This window comes from Cornus florida, unplaced genomic scaffold, assembly GCF_030987335.1.
Source record: "Cornus florida cultivar Cherokee Brave unplaced genomic scaffold, ASM3098733v1 CherokeeBrave_3.0.0_Hap2_Chr08, whole genome shotgun sequence".
NCBI lineage: Eukaryota > Viridiplantae > Streptophyta > Magnoliopsida > Cornales > Cornaceae > Cornus > Cornus florida.
Genome location: NW_026775578.1, coordinates 37,911,917 through 37,933,420, shown reverse-complemented (window position 1 = coordinate 37,933,420; position 21,504 = coordinate 37,911,917). Strand labels below are relative to the sequence as shown.

At 35.4% G+C, this 21,504-nt stretch overlaps 1 protein-coding gene and 1 pseudogene across 1 annotated transcript; both read left to right on the top strand.

Moving 5' to 3' along the window:
• The first annotated feature begins 18,600 nt into the window (after nucleotides 1-18,600).
• LOC132270073 (uncharacterized) lies at nucleotides 18,601-20,236 on the top strand (annotated as a pseudogene).
• A 127-nt stretch (nucleotides 20,237-20,363) lies between these two features.
• Nucleotides 20,364-21,062, top strand: LOC132268605 (uncharacterized). The gene is made up of 2 exons (XM_059769432.1): nucleotides 20,364-20,674; nucleotides 20,762-21,062. The coding sequence occupies exons 1-2, from the start codon at nucleotides 20,440-20,442 to the stop codon at nucleotides 20,872-20,874; spliced, it is 348 nt and encodes a 115-aa protein (XP_059625415.1). The 5' UTR covers nucleotides 20,364-20,439; the 3' UTR covers nucleotides 20,875-21,062.
• The last annotated feature ends 442 nt before the right edge of the window (nucleotides 21,063-21,504 follow it).

Sequence of the window (21,504 nt, the reverse complement as noted above, 5' to 3'; positions counted from 1 at the left end):
TGAATACTGTTGTACAAACATCAAAATAATACATATAAGTTCTCAAATAAGAATAATACAAAAGAATACTTAGTAATTAGAATAGAATAAATTAAGACTTTGTTCAATATATACCTAATATTATTAAATATAAAATAAAATATAAAGATAAAATTGTAATTTATTATCATAACCCATTCCATAAACATGCAGGATTTCAATCCAAATTCTCATTCTCGCTTCAAAATCATGTAACCATTCCCATAACCGTTCTAAACGGATGGTCTGAGACGGATTCCTGGGCCAAATATTTTTGCCATCCCTACTTACTCTTGAATCCAGAGTCTTTTAATACCCTTTACAAAAATTCAGTCGGACTTGCAATGGCCCTTTTCCTAATGTGTTTTTGTTGATAGAGATAGAAAATTCAGCCTTCGATTGATACATCTGCCCTGCTCATATAAGCATTACAGAAGATTTTTTGTAAGGGCAAAACGATACTTTGACCATTATTGTTATTAATTTTGATAGGGGGGTGTCAAACGTCAAGTAATTTCTTAAATAATTTGAACAGAAAGTAATTTGAAGTATCAAAGTAATTTATCCAAGTTTATTTTACGCGGATTCAATTATAGCATTGAACAAACATCTGTTTCATTGGGCCGGATGGACCCAAATGACAATAATATTGGTAATAATACTAATATACTATATTTGGTATGCAGGAATGTAATGAAATGTAAGTGGGAATAGAATGAGAATGGAAAAGGAATGGAATGGTTATTATCATTCTTTTGTTTGATTATAAATATGAAATGTGTAAGAATGAAATGATAGTAACCATTATAGTGTTTGGTTGGACCAATTTAAAATTTAGAATGGAATAAATTTGTAATTGAATTCTCTAAAATATCCCTCTTAGTAACAAATAAATTAAATTAAATTAACAAAATGATATTCTCTAATAATTTTTTAAAAATAAATGGTGGCAGTGGCGGTAGTGGATGGTAAAAAGCGGTAGTAGTGTAGGTGGTGGTGTTTGAAGGCGGCGGTGGTGGCAATGGTGGAAATTAGTGGCAGCAGTGGTGGTAGAAGGCGGCAGTGGTGTTGGTGGAAGGTAGTGGAAGTAGCGGTGGTGGAAGGTGGTGGTGGTGGAAGGCGGCGACGGTGGTGGTAGTGGTGGCGGTGGCGGTGGCGGTGGTGGTGATGGAAGGTGGTAAAAGGCGATGGCGGTGGTGGAAAGCAATGGCGATGTTGTTGATGGGTGTGGAAGGCGACGGCGGTGGTGGTGGAAGGCGGCTGTGGCGATGGTGGAAGGCGGCGACAGTGGTGGTGAGCTGTGGCAGTGGCGGTGGTGGAAGGTGATGGTGGTAGTGAAAGGTAATAGCGGTGGTGGTGGTGGAAGATGGTGGCAATGGTGAAAGTTGATGACGGCGGTAGTGCTGGAAGGTGGTGAAAGGCAATGGCAATAGTGGTAGTGGAAGGTGGTGGCGTTAGCGGTGGTGAAAGGCGGCGATGGTGATTGTGGCAAATGGTAGCGGTAGCAGTGGTAAAAGGGGGTGGCGGTGGTGGTTGTGGAAAGTGGTGAACGATGGTGAAAGTCGGTGGTGGTGGAAGGCAGTAGTAGCGGTGGTGATGGTGAAAGGCGGAGATAATTGTGGTGGAAGGTAATGGTGGTTTTTGGACTTGAAATATTAGGGTGTTTTGGGAAGTCGATTTTTTAAAATAAATTAGTTGGGAATGGAATAGCCATTCCATAGGTTTAGTTGTAGAATTGATTTTATTCTCAGGAAATTTTTTTTATTCTAATTGAATGACCATTCTCACTTTAAGTTACATACCAAACAAAGGAATGGTTAGAATGGAAATTCAATTCCTCCACACCAAACGTAGCATAATGACAATCAAACTAACGGTTGACTTTTCAAATTAATTGTCATTTTTTATTATTAAAAAAAAAAAACAAAAAAACAAAAGGGAAATCTCATTGAATTGTTAATGGCATTCATTGTATATCATAAGTAACTCACATAAAGTTCAGGGTCTCAAAAAATGAACTTACGCGTTCATAGGAACTTGCTTACTGGAATGAATGTAAAGGAAACGTAAGACTTCGATTTCTGGCTACTTAATATTTAGTACGTGCCACAATTTAATTTGTAAGTACACAAATCAAATATGAAATATAAAAAATAAAAAAAAAAATTATAATAATTAATGTGAATTAATTAATAGAATGTGAACATGTCACCTCGAATTCTTATTGCCATGTGCCTAGGTTGTCACACAATCATTCTCAACAGGTGTTGGTCTCACATTTCAAAGTAAATAAATAAAACAACAAAACTGTTCTCTTATTTTATGATTCAATTACGAAAGTCATTTCTCTTGTTATGTGATCTTTCTTTTTTCTCCTCCTATTATCTAGAAGATATCTTAATTAACTAGTATTTCATTGGTCAAAAAAATTCAGATAACAAGTCAAAACAAATTATCAAATATCATTCTTTTTATTTGGAAACCATCACCTTGTAAATATACAAACCTTTAGTTTGCATAAATTGAATAGTAAATGATCACTGATAGTGAATTCGATTGCAGCTGGTGATGCTTCAATCATTAATTTTTAATTATATTTAAATTTCAATCAGAAATTTTGATTGAATTATTAATTTAATTTTTTTTCTCTACTTACAATAAGTAGTACTTTTCTTGGTGCTGGAATGCAATGAGTCTTTGTATTGTATTTATCCTCAATTCATTATATACAGTGCAGTTTATAGATTATTACTTCATCTGTATGTCAATCTCGTATTTGTGTGCGTGAAAATTTTAATTGAAGCTATTTATGTGTGTAAGAAATTTAATCGAATTAAAAAACTGAATAAATAAAATTACCTCTAAAAAAATAAGAAAATGACATAATAGTTATTTCATTAGTAGAAAAAGAAAGTAGGAGCACGATAAATTTGATGGAGCGCCAATATCACCGCCCTAATTTGTGGAGTCTTTTTCAAAAACATGAGTTGCTACGATACTTAGTAGAGAAAATTATATTTTGGTGACCAAAATTAAACATAATTGCTATATAGTAAATGAACCTGTATTTGACAAAACTAGGGAGGTCATACTAAATGAACCTGTATTTGACAAAACTATGTATCTCATATCATTGCGGATTTGATAAATGAGGTTGAATACGTTTTCATGGCGGTTCAAAATTGCAATATGGAACACGTTTTGTCCTTTGGCATTTGTAAAGCATGCACACTGGGATATATTGCAAAAATCTCTTCAACAACTTCAGAAATCCCAACTTTGACTACAACTATTAAGGATTGTTGTAATATATCCACTGCTTTAGAGAGCTCTAATTTATTGATTTCCCTGCAAATATGTTCAACAAGCTGATGTGCTTGATTATGTTCTCTTTTTATCTCTCTAATGTACTTCATCTGTGGCACTGCAATTCAAATGAAATTAAGATTGACTAAGTAACTCGAAAAAATAAAATAAAAATTTACCTACTGTGGGTTTTCGTTACGACTTTGTCAGAGATTCTTACATAGCATTAGTGTTCAAGTGTTCTATCGTTGAATTGGAGAACTGACTCCCAGTGAAGTGACATAAGTAGTAAAGTAAATACCAAGAGAAGAAGCAACAAGGTGAAGTGGCTACTGCCCTAACATTTTAGTGAGTTTCCAGAATATACCACTCAACTTTTGCTTCACTGTATCTATAACAAAAGCAAAAACATGTCATAATTAATCAATAGTTTCTACTCATTATAACTGATTGAAATTGCATTGGGGCGCTAGAAGAAGAATAGCTATTCTGATTCAGTAGACTACATGTAAAACCAAAAGAATACGATAACTTCACCATCCACTTTTAAGGGACCTTTTTTTTTCTTTTTCATCTTGCCAAGAAACTCACACATGCATCAATAATTTTCTTCATTATCGCCCTACCATCTTAAAATGTGAGAAAAAACGTAGTGGCCTACCTGGCCAGACCCACCCGTACCACATTGCTATATTATTAGCTTATAGGCAAAATCATTAAATTGGTAAATGTAAATTTGAAAGTACTAATTTAATATATAATTCTCTTGGCTAACAACATTGTAGTATTTCTGTAAATAATATCACAACATCAAGTCTTACCATAAGCCCGAAAAGAAGCGAAGCTACTGACTGGATTCTCAATGTCTCCTCTAAGACTACTTCGATAGGCTGAGTCTTCTAGCTTGGGGGAGCATCTAAATGGAAGAACAATCATCAGCGGACAAACTTTGTTGCTTTATTCCAACTTTTTGTTAAGTGGTTTTTTCCATAAACAAATGGAAAAGGCAAATTAGTTATTTCATGGGTGGAAGTACTTTGATTTAATTTTGTTGAAATAAATGACTGAAATTTGGAAATTAAAAGTTGGGACCGGGTACCTTATAAAATTTCCTTTACCAATACTAGCAGCATGTCTACTTTGAAATTAAAAGTTTCATTGAAGTTATAATTAGAAAGCAAAGTTGGATTTTTTTTTTTTTTTTTTTTTTTTTTTTTTTTTTAAGGGGAAAAAAAGTTATGGTTAGGGTGATTCTACTTATGGTTTTCCTTTTCAGATGTGAGTTCACTTTATATTTGCCCTTAAAAGTTTTTCTTTTATTTTTTTTTTTATTTAATTCCTTTTCAGATGTGAGTTCACTTTATATTTGCCCTTAAAAGTTTTTCTTTTATTTTTTTTTTATTTAATTCTTATTTTTATTTTGTGTGTTTAACGTGGAATCAAGGATATCATACACCCGCACTCAGTTAATTTAGATATTTTTTTGTGACTGAGTCCAATTTGACGCTTGAAATAATGACACCGAGGCTTCGCTTGGAGTAATACCTGAGGACCCGTGCAAGGCGACCCCCGCCCCAAAAAATTACTCACACCTAAGGAGAATAGAACTTGAGACTTGAAACTTAATGAGGCTCCAAACTCCAAGCCTTTTTTACTAAGCCAGCCCCTTGGGGTTTAATGACACCAACTTCATAAGACTTTTTTTATTTTTTTGATGGCAAAGAGGGCCGGTGTCGGAGCAATGATCTCTCCGTCTCACCAAATAAATATATTAAAAAAAGATTAACTTCGAGGGATTGCCCTAGTGTCTTATGAAGCATTAGATTTCAAAATTGATTCGTATTAGGTACAAACAATTTCTTGGAAGAGGTGTTGTAGGTGAAAATTTTCTCTCTATTACAAAAAAGAAAAAGAAAAAGAAAAATACAACTCACTCAAAACAATAATAATAAGCAATATGAGTATTCAAAGAAAAGCGTATATTGCTCGATGGATCTTATTGGAGGTCTAGGCCTTTATTTATATACAAAAAGGTGGTAGAATTATGGTAGAACTGGCTTTGCTTGTCCTCCAATTCATTCCATAAACAACATTCTCTACAAATAGAGTTCTTTCCTTTCTATAATTCTTTCCATGCCAAACTTTCCTTGCATAGAATTTTCCTTCTTTGTTGAATCCCTTGTCTAACCAGACTAGTCCCGTTCTTTAAATGAATTTAGGTTGAATGTAGCTTGGTCCAAATGATTCTGCTAATGGGCCGGAAGTTCAATATTAGTGACTCTGGGCTGCTAGTGTTTTTATCCGGGCTTGAACAGGATTGGGCTCTAGTAACCCATGAATAGATTAAAAATAAAACTTATGTTGTGGCTGCGTGGCTGGTTTTTATTGGAGGGGGATTTTTCCTCCACACTTTGCCCCAAATTCCCTTTTTAATTGAACTACGGCTCCTAATTGTAAGGGAATTGAAGTTGTACGATTGCCAATTTTATAAGAGGCGGTTTCGAGGAAAGACCATTGACATACTGACCAAAGGGCTTCTTTACAACTTGCTTTTGGCTTCACTGCATTCATTGTGCTCATTGCTTTAGTACGTTTCCAAGTTAGTTTTTTAGCTACTTCTTTTGATCTCGTATAATGAGCACCTCATCCACTTCCGACCATATAGAGATTGTAGATTTCGAGTCCACTCCCTCGTCTTCCCCTATTCTCATTAAGGTTCCTCCTCCTAGGGTTTCTAACCCTCTTGAATCTGCGAATGATTCAATCAATCAAATGGATATTTCTCGACCTCAAGCTAAAGTATCTACTTCCGGGTCAGATAGTGTTTTCACCAAAGAGGAGAGAAAGATGATTTTGTCTATCCGATATCTCAAATTCACCACTGAGTTTGTAATGGAGGAATTTGAAATCCCTGAGGGGGTAGAAATTGTTGAATACCCCAAAGAGGTTGATTTCAGTTCTGGTGAGGGCATCGAAGAGAATGAATTGCTCTTATCGGTTGGGCACCTTAATGCTCTTCGATTTCCTCTTCACCCTTTCTATCATTTGGTCTTCAATAAGTTAGGTCTTACCCCTCTTCAAGTAAACCCTAACTTTCTTCGAATAATCTCATTACTATTGGTCCGCCGAAGGCTAGAGAGTCTTAACTTGACTCTCACTGACCTGTTAATTACTTACACTATCTCTAGGTATGGGACCGACCCTGGTCGTTTTTACTTTACTTCCTCTCTTCAACAGAGGATATGTACGAATCTTCCTAATTAATTCCAAGAAGAAATGGAAAGAAAAGATGATAATTGTTAAAGAGAACTGTGCTGTGTCTCAATCGAGCAAACTCTCAATCCCACTCAAATTTGGGAAGTTAGGTATAGAATGCTTTCCCTCCCTTCATGACAAGTGCTCTGGTTGTTTCCCATGTCGAGTATTACTCTTTCGTCATAATTATGAATTTTTTGGTGTTTTTTCAGCGACCTTCCCTTCTTCAGCAACTAAGAATAAGCTCTTCTTTTCTCGAAGAATAGGTTTGGAGTGATCCCCTATCCGTTGAGGAGCTATTCTCTTCGTCTAATTTAAAAGAAATCGCTTCTAGCACTGCAGCAGCCGACCTCATGGATTTAGCCCTTCCTTCTTTTGGCAGCTTCCCTCTTACTGATAAGGAGAAGAAAAGAGCTGAAGCTTTCAAGAAGAAAGCGGCGGAAGATCAACCTTTTGTTATCATCCGCTTTACTGAGCATGAGAAGGAGGTTGATGAACCTTCTCTTAAAAAGACAAGGCAGAACCCTCCTTCTACCAGCAAGAGTAAAAATGTCTCCAAAAGTAAAAGGAAGAAGGCTAATAAAGCTACCCTGAGGCTGAAGTCAGGGATTACGTCCTAGCTAAAGTTGGAAAACCTTGGAGGCCCATCTTTTCCAGAGCTGACAAGTCAATTCTTCATTCTAGAGATTTTGTAGTCACTGACCTTTCTGCTACTTTAGCTATAGCTAGGGGAATATGGCTACCCAAGGACGAGGAGATTATTGGTAATATGGGGCTAGACCAACTGCTTCCTTTTGCCCTTGTTTGTGCTGTGGAGGTTTGCACTTTGCTGCTACTTTGATCTTTACTTAAATCTCTTTTCATATTACTTATGGCATTGTTAATTGTGCAAAACATGTATCATACTATAGCGTTGTGCGCTACTGTTGAGGCTCAGTCTCTTTCCATCAAGAAATTAGAAAGAGACCTTGGTAATGCTGAAAAGAAGGCTTCGAATGCAACTCTTAATGCAAAAATAGCCTCTGAGGAGAGGGATGTTTACAAGAATCGCTTGGCAGCGTCTGAAGCTAAGGTGGAGACATTGGAGGCTTAGGTCCAATGCTTGAAGGACGCAATTAGCACCTACTGCTGGGAAACAGATGCAAGGATGGTACTCCACCTTGGTATGTTTATCCAGCGCAAAAGTCTTTAGGTTTGGCTTCAACCAAGGCTCAAGTGACAAAACGAAGGACCTAGAGGCGTTTGATGCTGACAGGAATGTGTCTTTCTCTTATACTGAGGGTCCAAAGGCCAGGTGCTGTTTGTTGAGATAGTGAAGTCTTACCAGGAGGATCATCCAGCTCTAAGTTTGTCAGCTCATCCATCTTCTAACCCATTAACTCCTCTAGCCTTAAGTCCAAATGTTGTGGATGCTTTCAACTCTGCCCCTTTTGACCCCAAAAGGATGTAGAGTTGTGTGATCTTTTATTTTAAAACAATGTATTTTGAGACAATATATTTTTGCTCTGTGGCTGTAATGATTAAACTTATTTTGATGCGATTTGCATATCTGTGAATGCTTTTGAGTTGCATACAATTACTAAGTAGCAATGTTTCCATATTTTTGAGGAAAATTTACTGCCTCAGGACTTCGAACTTCTTATGGTTCGAGGCAAAAATAGGAAAATGGTAAGAAGGGAGTTCCTATGACTGTTCGGTTACTACCTGAGGAGTGTTCCACCCTTCAGTGATCAAACCGTAAAGGGAACCCTTCTTGCTCTTAACTTTTATGGAATAGGTATATCAATACTCGTTTTTCTTGTATTATTTTGATGTGGGACAAATGGTTGATGGGTTTAAAACTGTTGGGCTAGGTACCAGGGCCTATATAGAGTGTTTGCCCCTGTTTCGATTTAGACGTGTTGGTCTATCTTCAAACTCTTGCGGTCCTAGGCAAACGGTTCCTCGGCTACAAGCTTGAGAGGAATTGTATTATACCGGACTCTTGTGGTCCGGGGCAAGTGATTCCTCGGCTGTGAGTCTAAGAGGAATTGTATTGTGCCCGACTCTTGTGGTCCCGGCAAGTGATTCCTCTGTTATGAATTGGAATGGGGAAGAAGCATGAAAATCCGGCGATGTCTCCAGTGGACAACTGGGTTTTCTGGTCTTGGGTCTAAGAATGTGTTAAACGAGTCTGTGAATGAGGGTTCGTGAGTGGTCGGACAACTGGGTTTTCTGGTCTTGGGTCTAAGAATGTGTTAAACGAGTCTGTGAATGAGGGTTCGTGAGTGGTCGATTGGACGGCGAGATTGAAGAGTGTTGCTTGGAGGACTCCGGCAGGACTGTTCGGTGGGAATCGAAGAGTCAGGGTATTGTTGTCACTGAGATGCTTCATCAACGGCGAAACCACCATTAAAGCGCAAACAAACAGAAAGGTCCAAACTACATCGAACAGTTCAAGCAATTGAGACCCACCACACGCTAGACGCTCCGAGCCTTCACGTCGCCGAGCCTTCACTGCCATCCCATCCTTCTTGCTCAATGACAACTCAATCAACGTGGCAGGGGAAACTGTCGATGGAGGAAACAAGTTTGCAGCGGTAGAAGGCCTATGAGGCGGCGATGATATGGCGCGATTCCGGCGATGAGGTTGCTCGGTATTGAGATCCGTCCACTAGACCACCATTTTTGCCAGCAAATCCTTTTCTTACCGTTTAGCTCAGGTTCGCAATCTTAGTTATATCCTTGCTGTCGCTGAAACCCAAAATTGCAGAGGGGCATTTATGTCATTTGAAATTAAAGATATTTTGTATTAAAAATTTGAAGGTAAAAGGATCAATTTGCATGTGTTTGAGGCCAAAAAGTAAATTGGGATGTAAGTGAAATTAAAAACAAAATCCTCATCTAGCGAAAAATGACCTAACCTCAGGAGGTGTTAATTTACCTTGATACTATTATTTGTGGACATTATTCAGTGGCTTGCTGAGTAGGGTGCTAAAGTTTTCAAACGGAGTTTGTCCTTGTTCGATTCTCTCTCTCCTAATAAAAATAATAATAATAAATATATACATACATACATATATATATATATATACATACATATATATATATATATATAAAATAAAAAATACCACTATTTGTTAAGAGTTTGTTACAAAATATGGGATAATCAATGTGAACATGTTCCTCGAATATAAAATATATAATGTCATCACAAGTATAGTGGTATTGGTAAGGATGATCTCGCTTTCGAATCACACTTCGACTTAAATCGTGTGTGTATTGTGGAGTCAATATATGTACTCTAAAATATATATATGTGATAACTTGAATTTTTAAAATTTTAATTTAATTTATTTCATAATTTTTAATTATTAAAATTGAGTATTTAATTTAATTAAAGATTTATCCTTTAAGAAATGTTTAATGGTTTTATTTCATATTGTGTATATATATATATATATATATATATATAATGCAAAGGTGATAAGAAGGGGGAGTGGGCAGGTCAGCCGAAACAATGAGACAAGAAGGAAAAGTAAATGAGGAAGGAAAAAATGAATTGTGTTGAATTGATTTGCCCTTGTATGATATATAGATATATACATATATATTGTGTTGTTTGGTGAAGAGAGGGAGCATGCAGCCGAATTGGAAGGGGAAAAGTAGACTTTGATGTGTCAGTGGCGATCCCACTAAAGAGTTTTTGTTTGGCTTTGAATAGTTCATGTGTGCTGTTTAGGGTGAGATTGTTTTCCTTGTATGTGGAAATAAAAGACAAAAATAAATAAAGAAAAGAGGAAAGGAGTAGAGGTCGGCCGAAGGTGAGAAATTTGTGGCTATGATGTACTAACGGGGTCCACAATGAATTTATTTGGACAAGACTTTGTGGCTTTGTTTTTGCACATGGTTTATTTGGACTTTAGTTGTGTTGACTAACTTTGCGAGAAAAAGTTCGTCCTTTGGTTGATATTTGTCTATTGTGTCGGTGGAATGCATTTGCCTGAGTGTGTGGCACTACGACGAGATTTAGAAACCAAAAAAAATAAAATAAAATAAAATAAAAATTGAGATGGCAGAGTGTGAGAAGCGAGAGTTCTCAGAGAGGAGTCGTGATTTCAAAAAGGGTCGGAGGTTTGAGGCTTTTATAATCAAATGAGAAAAATTCTTTTTTAGTGTTGAGTTTTGTATAGCTTGAATGGTTTGGGGTGATTTTATTTCAAATGATTTTTATTAAATATTTTAATTAAATGTATATGTATTTTGTTTATATATACATATGAATATATATATTTTGTGAAGCTGTTTTATTAAACTTCCATACAATTCTTGTTATAGTTTTTTTCAGGAACTTTTCGTCTCACCACCCTCCAGTTTCAGGTACCAAAGATGAACGTGAATTATTAGTTTTGGATTTAGGTGGAAGAGTTGGCATTGCGAGATTTAATGTATTTATTTGGAAAATTTTGTGTATATTTGAGAAATTGAATTTTTTTTTTTTTTTTCTTCAAAGAGTGTATTTTTTTATGATACTGTGTGTATTTTGATGTATTTAGATTTATATAAATCGAGAATTTTGTTGAATTTTCGAGTCGTGACAATATATATATATATACACACACACACAATATATATAATTACATGTTTTTTTTTTTTTTTTCGGAAATTAATATATATAATTACATGTTACCTCAAATATGATACAATGCGAACGGGACAATTGGTCATGTGGCCAAATTTGACACTACCGGACACCACTCTGTTTTCAAATTTTAGAGTGCAAATTGCCATGATTTGAAGTCTTTCATAAATTGGTTTAAAGTCTAGTCTTTTTCTAAAATGAGGTGCTACCAACTGTGGGATCTTAATGGGTTAATCAACTGATCATGTCGGTTTTATGGTATGACCTTGATCCCATTTTCGCATAAACAACATTTTTCTTCTTAAATATGTTTAAAGAAAATGCTAAATTGCACTCTACTACCTGCTATAATTTCTTTTTTAATAATTAAAAAAAACATTACCTATTTATCAAGATTAGCAAATTACCCAACCAGACAGAAGTTTAAATACTACTACAACAAATTATGCTTTTCGCCACGAAATATTTTATGGCCAAAAGCCCATTATTTGTGGTAAAACATTAGTTGGTACAAAAACAATTTATGGCGAGGTTGTGCCCACAAGTCCGTGAGGAATTGTTTTTAAGTACAAAAACAAAAAGGTTTCGTGGCAAACTATATTGGCCACAATTTTTTTTTCGTGGCAAAATTTTTTGGCTTCTCGCACAACTTTTTATTTGTGCCCCAGAAGGACATGTTAGCTTTATGGTAAAACTTTTGTGGCTAAATCACAAATTTGTTGTAGTGACCGGTGTTATACTGGTTTTGTACAACACGTAATACACAAGCCTAATTATTTTGATGAAAATACTCTTATGCATTTAACAAACACCCTCAATGGCCTCAACTTTTCACTTGTAAAATCAATTTTCAAGGATAAATTGAGTATGTTTGTTGCCAAAACAAATAATATAAGTTATTTTGTAACTTTTTGGGCAAATTACACAAAAGACTCTCCAGGTTTTTAATTTGTACACGTAGACAGAAGATGGTCACAATATAACATAAACGTCCAAATTAATTGTTTGTGGTTAGTGGTTTGATATAAATTTACATTTTTGTCCTTAGAATTAAACTATTTGTTTAATGAAAAAAAAATTGTGTATTATAAAAAAAAATAAAAGATAATCATTTGTGGCTCAAATCCAACCACAGAACCACATCAATCCTCTGTTCCTTCTCTAATCTAATCATGCGTTTCCAAGAAGATGAAGAAGTTGGGACGACGCCGAGCCAAGTAACTGGAAAATCATCTATGTTCCGGTACAATTCGCACCTTGTTCAGGTGGGTCTTATCGGACTAGTGTGTTTCTGTTGCCCTGGCTTGTTCAATGCCCTATCGGGTATGGGCCGCTTACAGATGTTGGGACTCTGCTTTACCGGTGATGACCCAAGCGGGTCTGTACTACCGACAGCAAGAGAACTTACCTACTATCAAGGATTTTACAGCAATGGAACTTACCGGCTTGGTAGCGGCGAGCTTCGAGCAACTAAATGGTCAACAAGGATGACGAGAACGCCGATGATGGTGACCGTCAGTGTGCTTGGATGACGGCCGATGATGGTGATTGATGATGGCAAGCACGACAATTGCGGCAACGGATAGCGATTAACGACGATGGGCAATGATGAACGGCTGAAGGAGAGCTCGGAACGAAGCTTACCGTCGAGGCGCGGGAACGACGGCGAACAAGGTGTTCTTGGCGGTGAAACGGAACGATGAGGACTACGGCGAGGATAACGGGTACAGTGGGCACTCTTAAATTGGGAGAGAAGGGAAATTGATGGGAAGGAAAACCCTAGAAGTAATGGAAAGGGAACAAATTGGGGACTTTAGAGAAGAATGTGTTGGATTCGAAGGAGGAAGAATTCGAGGGAGGAATTAGGGAATCACGGGAATGATGATCTTCTTCTTTTTCTTCTTGAGGGATTTTGGGTTGAGATTTGAAGTTTCTCGGTAGGAAAAAGCCGCGCGAGTGTTGCCAAGAGAAAGATCAGAATCACTCTTAGCGGGCACATTTTCTCTCTCTACAATGAGCTCAAAATCATTCTAGAAGAGAAATGCGCGTGTCCTAACTTTAATAATACACAATTTTTTTTTTATATTTTTTCATTAAACAAATAATTTAATTCTAAGGACAAAAAAGTAAATTCATATCAAACCACTAACCACAAACAGTTAATTTAGACCTTTCTGTTATATTGTGGCCCTCTTCTATCTATGTGTACAAATTAAAAACCTGAGGGGTCTTTTGTGTAATTTGCCCTAACTTTTTTAATCGTATAAGAAATTTAGTTCAATTTGGCCAAAATGTTACTTCAAAGATGCTTTGACCGTGAAACTCTATTCTCATTATAGAGTATATATAGAGTTCGAGAAAAAGATGGATTCAAAAATGGACTTGGATCCTTTAAGTTAAATCTTCTATAAGTTATTCTAAGTTGAATTCGCTGCAGATTGACACGTAATATTTAAAATTTATCTACTACTTGTGTTAAAGCACATCAACTAATTTTTAAAAAGTTTGAAAACTGTACTGTTTTAAAATAAGAAAAATTTATCAAAGTTTAAAAACTAATTTCACACCTTAGCACATATATATGTCTATACATACATACATACATACACACACACATATATATATATATACACACACACACACACATCAGACTTAAGTTCCACCACCATCGCACCAACGCTAACCCACCACCAAACCAATGCCATTGATCCAACCGAGATTCAAGACAACGGGGATGACCAGTGAAAGCTTTGACAAAGGCGACGATCATACCAGACAAGGGTGACGGCTAGAGAAGTTCCCGACAATGACCCGATGTTGAGGCTCCAGCGAGAAGAACAATGATGGTGGTGGTGGTTCGATTAATCACAATCTATATATTCATACACACACACACACACACATATATATATAAGAAGAAGATAGACTACAAGAATTTGGGGGAAGAAGATGGATTGCGGGTTATAAATACACATATATTAATTTGCTCCTTCAATGTTAATTTGATTTATACAGCTTGTTTCATAAGATAGTTTCAGTGTTAAATTAACAGCTTGTTTTATAAGATCGGTTCAGTGTTAATTTTATTTATACAACTTGTTTCAATTTTAATTTGATTTATACAGATCGCTTCAGTGTTAATTAAGTTACAATTTGATTTATACAGCTAGTTGGGCACATGTTTTAGTCTTTATACTAATTGAAACCCATTTTGCCATTGTTCACTTTGATTGGTCACTCTCTGCCATTTTTGGTTCTCATCCTCCATTCTTCCATTGCCCTCTATATTGCTTTTGTTTTTATTGTGTTTTTATTTCATATTTCTTCAAAGCACTTGTAGTTGTTACTTTCTCAGCTCTTGCAAAGTTAATCTCAATCTCTTATTCTGTTGCAGAAATATATACATACGTTAGAAATTTATACTGATGAACCGATTTTGTTTCTAATCAGAACCTCTTTTCTCTAAGTCGAACACCATGGTGGTGGTGGCAGCGGCGGCGGCGGCGGCTATGGTAGGGCTGTGAAATGGTGATGGTGGTTATGGACTGGTTGTGGTGGCTATTGGTTTGGTAGGGTTACTAGGGTACTTTGGTCAATAAAAAAGAATGGTATTGGATAAATTGATAATTGAATGTGTCTTTGTTAACTTTATCAAATCTAAAGGGCGTCTTTATCCAAAAATAGACTAAGTTGTATATAATTGTCAATATAACAAATCTCAAGGGTGTCATTGTAATTAACCCAAGTTATTCAGAGAAGTTTGAATTTGATCTACAATCTCCTGTATTCAGATTCTCACGTATACTCTCATAAAACTCTTTGACGCACATCAAGTTTACAAACTTTTGAATTCTATGAACTTATATATTTCATTACATAACACCATGAGTATTGATCATCATTTGCAATAATCAAGACAATGGACTTAGCTAAAAAAAAATTTAAAAATAATAATCAAAGAATTAACACAAGAGAGTTAAGACCTTCTCTAAGGTAGTCCACATGTCTTTGACAGTTGCCAATCTCACCAAGTTTGGAAGCAAATCTTCACTGACCGTCCCCAAAATTCAGCTCCGTAGCAGAGCATCTGTTCTTTCCCAAGCCTCGTGCTCTGGGTTCTCGATCTCCGTTGTTATGTCAGGGGAACCATCATCATCAGCAGCAGGCACTGTGACCGTTTTAGGTGGTGCGGAAACTTCACCATTGATAAAACTAATTAATCCTTGACTCTTGATCAGACCAATCATCAGCGGCCTCCACGTAATGTAGTTCTCTCGAGAGAGTTTGAAAGAGAAAATGTCTCTCACTTTGATCCCTAATGGGAATGGGTACTTTTCAGAAGATGACTTAGGGGTTGACGAAGAAGCCATTGAAACTTGGAGGAAGGTTTTGGATATATATTCTTTCCTATCTAGCTAGCTCTCAGACCATGGTTGTTAAAATCGCGATTCTGAGTCGTAGAATCGCACGATTCTACGACTCAGATCTTAAAATCGACTCAAATCGGATCAGAATCGCCCAATTGATAGAATCGTAGGTAGAATCGTTAGAATCGTTGTTAGAATCGTAGAATCGTACGATTCTATACGATTCTACCGATTCTACCAAAAATGTGTGTTTGGGGCCTTTGGGCGGGCCTTTATACTATTTGGTCTTTGGGCCATTATTCTTTTAGTTGTTTGGGCCAAAGCCTGGCCCAAATTTTGTATAAAAATTTATTTACCAAATTATATATTTTAATTATTTATTTTATAAATCATTAAATACAAAACAAAGTTACAAACCCTATCTCATCTCAGAGAGGAGTGAGGAGTCGAGGACTGAGAGGAGGCGGCAGTGCAGAGGGCAGAGGCTCATAGCTTGCAGATCGGAATCATCGGATCCATACAACAGGTTCGGCCAGGTATGTTATATATTTATTTTCTTCCTTGATCAAGAACCTCCAACTACTAATTAACAGGATCCATGACAGTGAGGAGAGAATTCAACCAATTGAAAAATAATAGGAAATATATACACACAAAGATATAATAAATAACTTCAAATCCTGTTTTGAATATATATATAATTTTGAATAGGCTGGTTTGATGAATTCTTATTATTATTTTTTATTTCTAGTGTTTGGAAACCTGCTTTGAATTAAAAAAAAATAGAGGTAGATTTAGGGCAGTAAAATAGAGGAATGTTGAGGTAAATTAAGAGAGATAGAGAGGAGAACAGATCTAAAAGCAAAGCTATGCATAATTTATTCAGTGAAATCAGTTTTTTTTTATAATGGCTAGCTCTCCGTCTTATCATTACTTAACTATGCTTAAGGAGTTGTATCTTGGTGCTAACTACTTGGAAGGTATGATACTGAATTTTTTATTTTTTATTTTATTCAATTAGCGTCTGCCTGTTCGTAAGGATCGGTTCTTACAGACTGGATTCCATGTAACAAGTTTGCAAAATTATAAATGTCTGGCTGCTTCTTCTAATTGGAGGTATGGCTGTAAATGAGTTAAAGGCGAGCCAAGTAGGGTTTTGTTGGAGCTCTGTTTCACCTTATAGGCTATCATGAAATTAGATAATTTATTCAGTGATTCAGCTGTACAATCAGTTTTTTATATGCATATACATAATTTATTCAGTGATTCACAAGTACATAATATAATATTTTTATAATGGATTAAGGAAAAAAAAAATAGAGAAAAAGACGAGCAATTCATGGAACAATAATACTATTACAAAACTCAAACCTAAGAGAGAATGAAGTTCCATTGGTAGAAACCTAAGAGCACGGTCTAGAGACAAAAAGAGGATATGAGGTAGAGAGAGAGGGAATATGGGGATATAGATAGAACAAACACAGTTGAATTGAGTTGTGATGTGAATGAGAAGTGTTGTCCAATCCTAGTGTCTCTCCAACATGTAACTTTGGCACGAGTAGGGCTTTGTACCTCGAATTTAGAACATGGTTTGGTAGTTGGTACCTTCAAAATCAGAATCCAACTAATAATAATTCTTGATTTTTTTATTTTTTTTTATTTTTTTTATTTTAATCCTTATTGATAATTTGTTCCCATGTGTGTATATTCTTTTAAACATACTTGTAACATGTAGGTGCTTATGAAAATTTTATATAAGACAATTCGAAAAGAATTTTAAATTACTCAGAGACTAAAACAGAAAAAGTAATTTAAAATAATTACTGTATCTTACAACCATATATGATATTAAACTAAAACATTTAAATGCGGACAATAAGACCATCTAATCCAACAACATGCAGTACTGATTAGAAACTCTATGTCGTGACTGATTGACTGATTCCTATGAATCATTAAAGCTTTATACGTTCCAAAAAAATCAGCATTATAATGACAATGGGTCAAGTGCAAAAAACACCCTTTAAGTATGCATATAGTGCATATCACATCCCTCCCATGCAAAAAACACCTCTCAAGTTTCAATTTGGTGCAATCAAGTCCCTTTGGCACGTTTAAAACCAAACTTGACCAAAATACTCTTAGTCAATAATTTTATAAAAATACAAAAAGGACCATAAACAGTGAACGCCTTGCACACCATAAAGCTCTTTCTACAGTAGAAACATGAAACGAAGTGAGGAACTGAGTAGGTGTTGTTTTTGGTGTTGGGAAGAAAAGTGCACAGAAGAGGAAATTATGGAGAAGGTACTAAACTAAGCACACAGTCACACACACAATCGTATATACCCTTTTTTATATTTAATATATATATATGTACCTCAGGATTAATCTTAGTTAATACATAACTTTCTGTTGGCTCCATGATTTTAGTATTTTACAGAATATATATACACACACACACACACACACACACACACACACACAAACAATAGGTTCTAGCTTCAAATTAAGAAGTATATATGTGTAGTGAATTTAATTAATTTGTTGCAGGATAAGCAGGCCTAAGGCTTAATACACCTGATCTGCTTTCTTATCCGTATTTGTAATCCTGCCAACTAGTTATATGAATTATATGAATGCAAAACTTTTGATTGGTTAAATAACTTGAATTATATGAATATTGAAATAGATGTCATCAGCTGGAAGTTCTGGTAAAACTACAAGAAAAAATGCTCTGGGACAAAGATTAGATCCGGGATGGGAACATGGGGTTGAGGATGGGACTTCAAAAAAAGTGAAGTGTCGGTATTGCAACACTTCCCATTCTGGGGGTATTTATCAGCATAAACATCACTTGGCTGGCACTCATTTAAATGTTGAGCCGTGTCCACAAGTGCCCGAAGAAGTGAGAACATAATTTCAAAAAATTCTTCAAGCTCATTCAGAGGAAAGTCAAAAGAAGAAGAAACAAAACTTATATGATGTTGATATCGATGATGATGATAGTGAATGTAGAGCCTTAGAACAATCAAAGAAGAGGAAGCAAGGTGGTGCAATGGATGGATTTGTAACAAAGAATTCGTCACGGCAAACAACATTGAATGAGAAATTTAAAAAGGAAGAGAGAGATGCAGTATGTCAAATCATAGCCCGATTTTTTTATACCAGTGCTATACCATTCAATTGTGTGAACAATCCCATATTTCCTCTTATGATTAAAAGGATTGGAGAGTATGGGAGGGGGCTCAATCCTCCTTCTTATCATGAAATTAGAGAGACATTCTTGAAGAAGGAAGTGAGTGAAGCATTGAATATACTTGAGAATTTTAGAGGAGAATGGGTGAAGACTGGATGTACTATTATGTCAGATGGGTGGTCTGACAGGAGGAGACGTTCAATATGTAATTTTCTTGTCAATAGCTCATCGGAACTATCTTTTTGTCATCCCGAGATACTTCTGATATTTCAAAAACTGGCCAAATGGTTTTTGAAATGTTAGATGAGATTGTGGAAAAAGTTGGAGAAGAAAATGTTGTACAAGTTGTGACTGATAATGCTTCTAACTACAAATTGGCTGGAGAGATGTTGATGGAAAAGAGGAAAAAATTATTTTGGACACCTTGTGCCGCTTATTGCATTGATTTGATGTTGGAGGATTTTGAGAAAAAAATTGAGATGCATAGTGGGACAATTGAAGATGGAAGGATGATTGTTTCATACATTTATTCAAGGTGTATGCTTAACCATTGGATGAAGGAATTCACAAATGGCAAGGAGCTTATTAGACCTGCAGTGACTCGATTTGCCACTTCTTACTTAACTTTGCAGCGTCTTAATGAATAAAAGGAGAATTGATGAATCTTTTTACATCCTCTAAGTGGAAGTCTAGTAAGTTTGTAAGGACACGTAAAGGGAAAAGAGTTGAAGGCGTGGCTTTAGACAATCGTAACTTCTGGACAAATGTTGCCAATTGTCTAAGAGCTGCAATACCTCTTGTTAAAGTACTCCGATTGGTGGATTCTGATGAGAGACCGGCTATGGGATTCATTTATGGAGCAATGGATCGTGCCAAGGAGGAAATTAAGAAAAACTTCAATGGCATCAAAAAGTGGTAAAGTTTTAATTTATTTAAAAACTAAAAGAGTAATAAAGTTTTTTATTGTTTAGAATATAGTATTGTTTGTAAATAGTTAAACTGAAAATTATTAGACTTACATTAAATTAACGATTTTGTAGGTATGAACCTATTTGTACGATCATTGATGCAAGATGGGCATCTCAACTTCATCAACCCTTGCATGCGGCAGCATATTTTCTGAATCCCCAATTCCAATATAGTCCAAGTTTCCATTTAGATGCAGATGTGAAAATAGGAGTTTATAAATGTCTCCAAAGAATGGTTCCTGATTCTAATGAGAGAGTAAAAATTGATTGCCAAATGGACACATTCAAAGCTGCAAGAGGGCTCTTTGGCCTAGATAATGCAATATTGACAAGGAACAAGAAGTCTCCAGGTTAGAAAATGCAATATTGATATTTGATAATTTATTATATTTCGTAATTCAAATGTCAATTGAAAATTGAATAGTTTTAACTTTAATGTTATAATTTTTTTAATATAATAGCTGAATGGTGGGATTCATATGGTGATGAGTGCCCGAGTTGAAGCGGTTTGCAATTAGAATATTGAGTTTAACATGTAGCTCTTCGGGATGTGAAAGGAATTGGAGTGCATTTGAGATGGTAAATTACTGAATAATGCATAGTTCTAAAATTTTAATAATGTTGTTGTTTAATTTTAAGTTTTAACCTCATTGGTAATATATTTAGGTGCATTCAAAAAGGAGAAACCGGTTGCAACAAAAGAAAATGAATGATTTGGTATTTGTTATGTATAACATAAAATTGAAGGAGAGGAACTTGAAAAGACAAGCTGTCATAGAACCAATTATTTTTGAAGATGTCTATTCCGATGATGAATGGATTACCGAAAAAGAAGATCCGGTTCTTCCAACAAAAACTAAATGGTTGAGGGTTCTTGATGACAAAGTTCAAGAAGATGATTCCGATGAAGAAGATGAAGTAGAAAGGATGACTAGGACACGTAAAAACTTAAATTTTAAACTTTTATTATAATATTGTATAAATTATTACATTATATTAATTTTTGTTCTTTCTTTATGCTTTGTAGTTGAGGAAATTTATGCAATTGATGATAATGAAGATTTGCAGCCATTAAATCCTATTGATGAAGCTAATGAGGAAGATGGTGCAGGGTTCAATGATGACTTTATGGATATGTAATTTTAGTTTCTAACTTTGGAGAGGGATGAGTTAGGATTTGAGATTTATGGACTATTTTATTTTGTGTTACATCCTCTTTTATTTATATTCAGACTTTAGAATATTTTCTTTTACTTTTATTTATATTCGGACTTTAGAATATTGTTAGGATTTGAGATTTGAAGTCATGGATATGTAATATGGTATGTTTTGGCCTTATTTTGGTTGTATTTTACATATCTTATTGTTTAGGAAATTAGTTTCAATTATTTTTTCACAATTTGGTAGAATCTTACGATTCACGATCCGATTCTACGATTCCGATTTTACGGAGTCCAAAACGATTCTACATAGAATCTCGATTTTAACAACCTTGTCTCAGACCAATAGATACCAGTGTGGCTTATCTATTACATATATGTACAACCTCCACCACAAAACAAGTGCCACAGCTGCATAGCAATATGTACTATAAATAAATGACACATTTAAAGTGCCTAATTACAAATACAACATATACGAAAAAGAATGAATATATAAAGTCATTGAATACAGAATAATTATAAATACAATAATTTATACAAAATAATTTTGAATTTGACAAGTACATATACAATTAAGACAAAATTACCCCTCACTTTTTTAGGTTAT

What these genes read in the sequence shown, in the direction of transcription:
- LOC132268605 (XM_059769432.1), top strand. Translation starts at nt 20,440, where the DNA reads ATGAATGATTTGGTATTTGTTATGTATAACATAAAATTGAAGGAGAGG. An exon ending in AGAAAGGATGACTAGGACAC is followed by an intron (nt 20,675 to 20,761) that starts GTAAAAACTTAA and finishes TATGCTTTGTAG; the next exon opens with TTGAGGAAATTTATGCAATT.